The 9,710-nt window shown below is 38.2% G+C and overlaps 1 protein-coding gene across 1 annotated transcript; it reads left to right on the plus strand.

Annotated features, from left to right (window-relative positions):
* The first annotated feature begins 143 nt into the window (after window positions 1-143).
* LOC146133375 (beta-1,3-glucan-binding protein 2-like) lies at window positions 144-8,483 on the plus strand. The gene is made up of 10 exons (XM_083397722.1): window positions 144-247; window positions 478-530; window positions 3,996-4,164; window positions 4,836-4,964; window positions 5,269-5,479; window positions 5,793-5,871; window positions 6,080-6,222; window positions 6,690-6,864; window positions 7,639-7,850; window positions 8,268-8,483. The coding sequence occupies exons 1-10, from the start codon at window positions 144-146 to the stop codon at window positions 8,481-8,483; spliced, it is 1,491 nt and encodes a 496-aa protein (XP_083253848.1).
* Window positions 8,484-9,710: the final 1,227 nt, after the last annotated feature.

The raw sequence follows: 9,710 nt of genomic DNA on the forward strand, positions 1-9,710 counted from the left end.
ATGTATATTTGTTGTTTTCTTGTTGCTTTCTTAATGTTTTTTAATTATATGCCTACTGTTGTTTTTTATGCGGCTCCTTGCAAACCTTAGGTTTGAAATGCGGCTCTTGCTCTAAAAAAGGTTGAGAATCACTGGTCTATATGATGTGGCGCAAGATCTTGCAGGAATGTTCTTCCATAAAGAGCAATTTATCAACTCAAAAAACCCTTAAAAGTGTCATTGGAACTTCACCCTCAATTGAAGGAAGGTAAATTCGGTCGAAATTCAACTTCCGGCGACTAAATGTAGCATCCGTTTTAAAAGTTTTTCAATAGGATTGGATTGCGATCCACTATTAGCCCTGTATTAATCAAAATTGCTTTGATTGATCTTTTTAAAAGTATGCGAAACGAGAAAGTTGGGAATCTTTTTCGTTTTATATAGGTTTATTGTCAGTTTGTTAACATCACCCTGTCAACAGTCAACTTACGTGTTTAGGCAGTCGGTGGATGATCTGCAAGCAGGGTGGCTGAGAAAACGACTTGCTGTTGGTGAGCAAACTTTAAGAGTAAAGATTGCACCTCCGTTATTTGTAAGTCTACACGGTTGCGTCGATAAATAAGACTTCTATTTACACACGTAGGCATACCTCGATACCACTGACGTAGTATAGGACTATATATGCTGCACTTGAAGTTTAATGACAGGTGCACGGTTCACTGTAAACAAAAGTCATTTGAGAACTACGTATGTGTAATTAAATGGTCCAATTATAGACACGGCTTTGTGGACAGTTAGATAACGGTAGAGCGAAGTGCTTGCTTGACGAGAAAATTATAACGCGCCTGGCTATAATGCCAAAATTATGTTTCGAAAAGAATCCATGTGCGTTTTCTTGGAAATAATGAGTTTTGGATTGTTTTCCGGTTTATGCTACCCAAAGGTGTTTAAACTCAACCAGGGGTCGGGAACCTTTATAGCTATAGTGGAGCCATAAAAGTCAATTATTCTTGGTTGTATTTTCATGAGAGCCATATAATACTTTTTAACATCTAGTTATAGGTTGGCAAAAACTAGTAAATTGAGCAGGGCCGTTTATTTTGTTCTCATTTAAAGGACAGAACATAATATGCACCAAAAACTAATTAGCGAAATTTGCACAACTTTCATTACGGAGTTCCGTTGAAAGAATAAGGCCTTTTGGATATAAATAAATTCGTGACCGCTTGCGATTTTATTCATATCATGCTGTGAAACGATAGCTTAAAAACAAGATTTTTTCATCAAAAGAGCAATATGGCGTCACAAAAAAAACCATATATGGCTCGCGAGCCATAGGTTTCCGACCCCTGAACTAAACCAAAGTTTGTTTAAAAATGACGGGTAATTATGAAATGATGAACTATAAATAGTTAAAACCTTTGACTGTCCGGTTCAGGTTCAATTCGAGTTCTCAAGGTTTTGGTTACAGTCCGGGTCAAATTAAAAGCTTTGCTTAAGCTCTGGTTCCATCGTAGTTAATTCAAAACTGTTTTATAAAGTTCCGGTTGTGTTTCAAGTTTGATCAGATGTAAAACTGTGGGTCAATAAATAAATAGAATATTATGTTTTGAACTATAACTCGTTATTAATTTAAAAAAGGTTAAAAACACAAGTAGCTCAACAAATTGAACCTTGTGAATAATAAAAACAACGTTTTGTTTTAAAATAAATGCATTGTTTTTCCATCAATTTTTCCGCTGTATTGACATTTGTCAGTTAGCGCGGTTTATTTTTCTAGTAGACCTACCACTTTTCATCTTAAGTATGTTCATGAAATCGCATTAAAATTTACCGAAAAAATATATATTTTGTGCTTTATCACATATTGATAACCAAACATTAAGTTTTTAAATATTAGTTGTGACATCACTCAGTAGTAGCCTAGGCCTAAAACGCTTTCATGACTAACTCCGTTTGGGCGCAGTAGCATATCTCGAAACTGATAAAGCGCAAACAGTAAAGTGTCAAGAGTAAAGGTTGTAATAGCTGGTAAAAATCTCTTTAACCATGTATTGTTGGTGGTTGAGTTGCATGACCAACCTATTAATAGATTGTTGAATATCAACCTTATTTTAGTTACGCAAATGGATGAAAAACAGGCTGTAGAGTCGAAGCAGGACGGGACAAAACCGCACATTTTGTGGGAGTAGGACGTTACACGTGAGTTGGCCTAGGGTTCAATTTGTTTTCCCGGTGTCGGACATAGTAGTCTTACTCGTTTTTTCAACCGAATTGCTAAGTATAAGCTTCATAAACGGTCACTTCCGTTTCGCCTCCTTTAAATCTTACAAAAACGGTTCAGGTTCGGTTACATTTTGAACAAGCTAGCCCCTGTTCGGGTACGTTTCGACTCTCTGGATCAAATAACTGAACTATTTAAACGATTCAAAAAGGTAAATTTATCTACGGCTTTCTGGCGACTATAAGCCATTGATTCTTAAAATGTGTGTTGAGGCAGAACATTTTTGAGAGATTGTTAATGTGCGTTTTGAGAGATTGTTAATGTTACCATTTTGCAATTAAAAAAATGTGCTACAAATAGGCATATAGTAGGGGTACCATATTTTCAGCACGCAAAAAAGGACATATTTTTTCGGCAAGTTAAACAAAAGTAAAATTGTTACGTTTCAGTTTGATTTCTTTTTTTCAAATTCAGCCCATGAATACTTTGCGGTTCCTTTAACTTTTGCTAATAAGGAATGATCATATTAACGAGATCGTGAAATTGTTTACACGAAATATCATTGAAATTATATACAACCGTCAAGCCATTTGTGGCTGCATCAAAGAAAAAATGCCATTAACATTTGCATTATGGGCCATAATACTAAAGTAAAATTGCGCGATCTTTAACAGTTCACTAAACATTTTTCTTCGGTTCTGGAATGCTGGAAATATTGCTGGACATACAGTGACACTGATAGTAGGCTAGGCCTACAAACTCATACGTTTGCTTTATTAATGGGCCTTTTCACATGTGAGTTCTGCTGCAATTTTTCTGGCGCAATGTTTGCAATAACAATCAAAAAAGGTAGGGCTGGTAGGACAATTTTTTGGAAAAACTTTTCTAAACCAGCACCTCAGCATGTTTCATGGCTACAGTAATTTTTTGGAAATATAGACAACGTCTCGCCTTAAAGCTTTGTTGAATGAGGAAATTTGGGCATTTACAAGCGTCCTCGGAGGACCATTCAGTTTTCTTGAGAAAAGAGGACAAATCCTCCTAAAAAAGGACATATGGTAGGCCTAGCATATAGGCAAGAGCAACTGAATACCCTACCCATTAAATGTCTAACAGTAAGTATAGGATTTACCGATTTTTTATTATTTATTTGGGCGATTTTTAAGTTAAGGCATTTTTTTCTACGGAATGTGCCGCGAAGATTTATTTATTTTTTAAATGTGCAGCAAGACAAAAAGTTTTAGAACAACTGAGGAGCTTTTACTGGTGATGTGGTCTGTTTCATTAAACCATTTTCCGACATCCACGCAAAAGTGGATAAGAGCACCCGACAGCTGTAAGGGTTCTCAGGCATAAAACGTTTTTGCTTACCTTTGGTAAATAACTCAAGGGAAACATCTCTATATAAGACCGATATACTGTTGCTCGAAACATTAAATGTTTGTGCTTCTACGACCAAAATGAAGTCGATTTGCTTGGTTTTCACAGTACTAATCGCAGCCGTTTCTGGTAAGATTGTAGTGGTAATTATCTATACCTCATTAAAATAATTGAAATTTGAGTAACTTAGTTTGGTTCACGCATTTTTTTCTAAAAATACTTCAGTCAAGTCAAGTATTTTAACAACATTGTTTCTTTCATGTGATTCAACACTATAGGCTAACTGTGGTAATTTCGAACACTGCGAATCTATGTGGTATGATTTTGTTCTGGCCACAGCCTTATTTACCAACTGCATATGGCTATAGTAGCTCATTTAACTTATTTTTTGTAAATGTGCTAATTCTTTTAGGTGGAATGATCTACCAGGAGGAGTTCGATTCGTACGATTCCTTCTCCAAATCTTTTGAGATTGAGATTGTCGAGTTTCCCCACAACAATGAACTCCAGTATTATACTGACAGACGAGAAAATATCGACGTCAAAGATGGACACCTTGTCATCACGCCTTTAAGGGAAAAGTAAGGATTTTCTTTTATTCTAACTATTAATTTAAATCACAATAAAAATAAAAACAAATGAAGATTTAGGTATTTATGAATAATTACTAATTTCTCTATTCGGTTTTCCCATATGTAATTTTAGCACATATATGATCGATTTTGCAGCAGTATGAACTTAATTTTATCCGAAGTTTGTTTTCACCTAATCAAACAATAATTAAATCAACGTGCACTTCATCTTTAGTGTAAAAAGGCTTTGCTTAAATTCCAAATTTAGAGTTCACTAGGACAGTGCTCTTTAACGGGTATGCACAGTGCACCCTAGGGTGTACCAAAATATGCATGGGGTGCACCATTACGAAAAAGTATACAAGGGTACATCACAAACTTTTAATGAACTAATAATATTTGACATTGAATGCTGTTGTATGACATGCAATAGTATTCGCAGGTAGCCTGCGGCCATTATCAAACTTTCACCGACAGTGTGTAAAACTTCAGCAGCTCCACTCGGTTTAATTGACACGATGGTATTGAAATATATAATGATTATTTATAACAGTTTTTACCTCAGTTTACCTTTCAAGTAAACAGGGTACATGAGTTCGTCATAACAACTTTAAGGGTTCACCAAACCACAAAAGGTTGAATAGCATTGCACTAGGATTCCTTTTTGTTTTGTAACGCAGCTATGGCAGCAAACAATACACATCAGGAAGAATGCACAGCAGATTTGACTGGCTGTATGGAAGAGTTGAGGTTAGAGCAAGGCTGCCGAAAGGAGACGGACTGTGGCCAGCTATTTGGATGATGCCAAAGTAAATGTTAGCTTTCGAAAAAACAAATATTATGCGATTTGGTGTGGTGAAATATATTACGCATCCACCACCTTGCAGTGGGTTCCAATGTTTTTCTGTAAGACTGTTTACAGTGCTTTCAACCATCGATAGATTATAATAAAAACATATGGTTTTTAATTTTTGTATGAGACGATAAACTCATTTTTTTTAAAGTAAAAAAAGTTTAAGTTGAAAAGTGTTGTATTTGGTTAGAACAACGAATATAAATGGAATATATTATTAAAAAGTCTGTTTAGATCATTTCAGCAATTCTTTTTCGCAGGAATTCTGAGTTCGGCGGCTGGCCAAATAGTGGAGAGATTGACATCTGCGAAGCGAGAGGTTATAACCTCCAAGAAGTAGCTAGCACTATCCATTATGGAGGACCCGGTTGCTGTGATAACAACCGATATGAGTCCAGTGGAGATCTTCACACCAATTGCAACATTGATCAGTATCACGTGTACACGCTGGACTGGACTCCAACTGAACTGGTATAAGTTGGTTATTATTTTTAATATTCATGGCGAGATATATGGTTATTGTTTTTAATATACATGGCGAGATATTTAACTCTAAATCCTAATGTACTTTGCTTATGAGCAATTTTGTACACATAGCTCAAGGCAATGTCTGAAGCACGTAAAAAGCGTAGGTAACCCAAAAAATTACTACAACTCAAGAGAAAACCTTTTTAAAGCATTGTTTTTAAATATCCAAATTTTCTATGTTTTTACATGAAACTCGCAATACACCATTCTTCTTTTTAGTCATCTCTTCTTTCAAAAAGCTTTGTTGTTTCACAAGGTTTATCGCTTGGATGGCAATGCTTATCACAGGCACGACCTCGACCGAAACCTCAAGAACGACTTTTACCAGAATAACGGTGAGTTGATTTGTATATAGTTGTTGCTATATTTGCGCTTGACGTAATCCATCTTTATTGGGTGAGGCCCAGATGCGTTGTAACACACACAGTAAGCGAATAGTGAGCATAATGTACCTGACCGCGCTTAGTAATCGAAACAAATCGTTTACCAGAAAGTAAGAGCGTTAACTGCACTACTAAATTTTTTCTGCCTCTTCTATTTCAGGGGATCCGTTCAACAAAAATTTTCATTTGATTCTGAACACCGCAATTGGGGGTTGGTACGTGACCGACCCAACACCCGGCACAAAATGGTTCTACCCAGAAGCAGAGATGTGGGTCGATTACGTCAGAGTTTACGAGCTTGAGGCAAGTGTGATTTCCAAAACACTTTTCAGACAGTTATCTAACATGTGTTTAAGGAATTTATGTTGAATGCACATGCTGTGGTCTATTGCCCTTCTAATGTATTGCTTGCCATACATCACAGAACACACATAATAGCGTAGGCCTATCACGTACTTTGGGCAAGGCTATTATACAATTAATTGCCTTCATCAGGATTGTCTTAATTACAAGGCATTTTGATTAGGCGGTAATGAATTTAGAAGAACCAATAAAGGTACCCGGTGTATTGATTAAACACTGAGCCATTTTTTCTTTATATCACCGAGTATGTCCAGTCCTTAACCAAAATGTCAAATTCAACACGTTTGTCAAATATTCGTTAGTAGGTATGAGTCGTTTAGATTCAGAGAAATGTAGTTTTACGACAGAGGTTAATATTCGAGTCAAGCGCCGATTTTTGTGTAATAAACTGACAGTGATGTGTGCAGGACATTGCAACTACCAGGTGCAAGGTCATACCCGGAAGCAATGCTTACGACATCTGCGGAAACGTAAATTGGGCCTGCTACGGACAGGGTTCCGCCGACGTGTCTGCCCACTGCACCTTGGAGCTCTCTCAGTGCTGCGATAACCCGGCTGCGTGCGATTACGATCTTCTCATGAGTGAGTACAGCACCTGTTAAAATACATAAAATTCTCACATATCAGAGCATTGCGTTAAACACAGGCTCCGAAGTCCGAAGGAAGGACTTGAGACGGGGACGCGACCTTTGTTTAAAAAATGGGCGCACACTTTTCACTTCAAGTTGTTAGTGGGTAATGTTGGCATAGTTTGAACTCTAACTCTGTTCGATCAAGAATTTTAACAAGATAAACGAACTGCTTTTGTGCTTTGCCACCGCTTTTAAACAGATTTTTGTGCAGCAATGAATCTATGGGCCAATTAACCTCACAAATGTTTGGTTTTCAAATGCATTTTTACGCTTTACTCGAACAACTTGGCTTAGTTTTTGCATATATAATTAGACTTCTTTTAAGTGCATTAAAGTTCTGGATTAATCCCTGATTGGGAGATATTTTATCATACTGCCCCAAGACCATTCACTTTGACAACAAAATCGTGGATAGAAATGTATTGTAGCCCGCTGAGACCTTGCTGGTTTGGTTTGGTTTGGCCCGAAACTGAAAAAACAACCCTGATCTAATTCTTCTAACTCTTTTTGTGCCCATATTTCGGCGTGCACATTTTTGCGTACATTGAACAAAAAACGCCACGTCCTCTGCTAAAGGAATTGTTGGATGGATCGAAACTTGCTACTGTTCTAGAAGTAGCCTGTGGCGCTGTTTTTGATCAGTTTGAAGGTTTACCGCAGGTTTCCGCAGGTCTGGCTAAAGCTGTTAATCATAATTATTGATTTTAACTTTTTGCATTGTAAGGCATGGCAAGTGACGTATACTCTTCCTACGACGAGCAAATAAACGACGACACCTCATGCGATTTCAGCGGCACTGCGAAGCGCTATTACGATCTGCATGACGGAAGTTTCGGTAAACCAGAGCTCGGTCGATGCTCGGTCAAGGATTCGGCACAGGCCGGTGATATTTGCGGGTCGATGCAGTGGGCTTGCTACGATCAAAGCTATGCCGACGTAAGTATATGCTACCTGAGTTATATTTAGATTATATGTCGGCCCAGCTTGTTCTGAGTTGATGACTGGGAACATAATGCACGTTAATCAAACAAGTTTACACATTTTGTTGGTAATCTAACAATTTTGTGATCTTCGGTCAAAAAAAAACATAGGCCTTTACGTTTCTATTTACATGTTGCTTACACAGCGCTCCCAGCAATTTTCAACGCATATGGCCTATAGCGGTACTTATTTGTTTTGGCACATTACCCATGTTGACAACAATTGTCATTATTTGCACAATTCAGTTAAAACTGCACACAGTGTTCATCTTAAATATGTGTACCACCTACCAAAAATCGTTCCCCCAAAACAACTTTTCCCTGGTCGAATGGAAGCGGCTGCTGCTCTGCTAAAGCAACCAATTGTGTTTAGGTGGCATACGAATGCTCCGTTGGGCAGACCTCATTGACCTGCTGTGGCTCGGATCCGTCTAAGTGCGACGACCAGCAGTTGCGAGCTGAGTCCGAGGCCGTCTTCCACGCCTACTACTCGCAGCTCGGAGACTCGAACGCCTGCGACTTTGGCGGCGTTTGCGAGTTGGAGGGAGGCCGGGCTCCGATCGAATGCACCGATGGCTTCGGCGCGTGATGGTGGCCAGTCGCATTTGCTCAAGAAGTCGCAATAAAGTGAAAAAAGCGAGGTCAACGTTTGCACACTGTTCGTTCAGGCACCACCTAGCGCGGTGCGTGTTGCAGCTGCAGGAAATAGCAACAGGGTCGCCATTTTACAGCGCTAAAAATTCTGTGCTGAGTTTGCATACGCTTTAGAATTTAGATAGTTGTTGTTGGCCAATTCAGTGCAGTCATGTCCCTTAAAGAGAGCTTGGTTTAGTGCACGTTTGGATAACCTTAATATACAAAAAAGCCATTTCATTCTGTACCACATAATAGACAACAGGTAAAACAAAATCCTACCGCTGAGTGACTTCATCTATGCAGCGGTGTACAACATGCGGCCGTTGATTACATCCTTTGCAGCCGTGCAAGACGTAACACCATGTCAGGAGATATAGAAAGCAAACAATTAACCGTGAAAAAAAAATTAAACGAAAATAAAGTTGTAGGTGTAGTACTAAAAAAACTTAACCACCGGTTCTTAACCAGAGATGTCGAGCACGAGCAATTTGTTGTGTGCCCAATGCGAAAAGCCTCCCTGAATTGCAGTTTAGCCAATTCAACCAAATAAAACTAAATATTTTTTACCCTTCGCGCGGCCAACAATACACTTTCGTTTGTATGTTCATGTTGTCTCAGTGATATTTGTTTCAAAAATGCCGAATTCCTTTTCGTAGGGGGGCGTATTGGCATAGGAAAACTATCAAAGGGGCGGGCTAAAAAAACGTTAAGAACCACTGCTCTAAACAAAATAAAAAAACAACAAAGAAACAATGGGCCAACCGATTGTAACGAACCAAAATTGTGTTACGGCGTTACTGTGTTAACAAAACAGAAGCTGGAACACCAATGTTCTAAAATTTGACATAAAACACGAATTACCGCCAAATTCACCGCGTTTGTCAAGTTGTACACATCTTCCTTATATTTTATCGATATAATTTAATTTATAAAGTACAGTATTCTAAACATATATGCACAAGTTAATCAAAATTTCAAAAAAACTTGTTACAGCTTTTGCCTTGTGACACATTTTTTTACTTAAGGTTGGACAATCAAGAAAACAATTTAAAATAAATGAATTCCTAAAATAAAACGACCACCTTAAGGAGGGAGTCAAGCAAAGTTCACACCACCGCAGGTCTAAGGTTTCTCTAAAACTTCTGAAAGTCTGGCCGGCCGGCCAGTTACAAAGAGGTTG

Source organism: Ascidiella aspersa, chromosome 9 (assembly GCF_963924565.1).
Source record: "Ascidiella aspersa chromosome 9, kaAscAspe10.2, whole genome shotgun sequence".
In the NCBI taxonomy this organism is placed as follows: Eukaryota; Metazoa; Chordata; class Ascidiacea; order Phlebobranchia; family Ascidiidae; genus Ascidiella; species Ascidiella aspersa.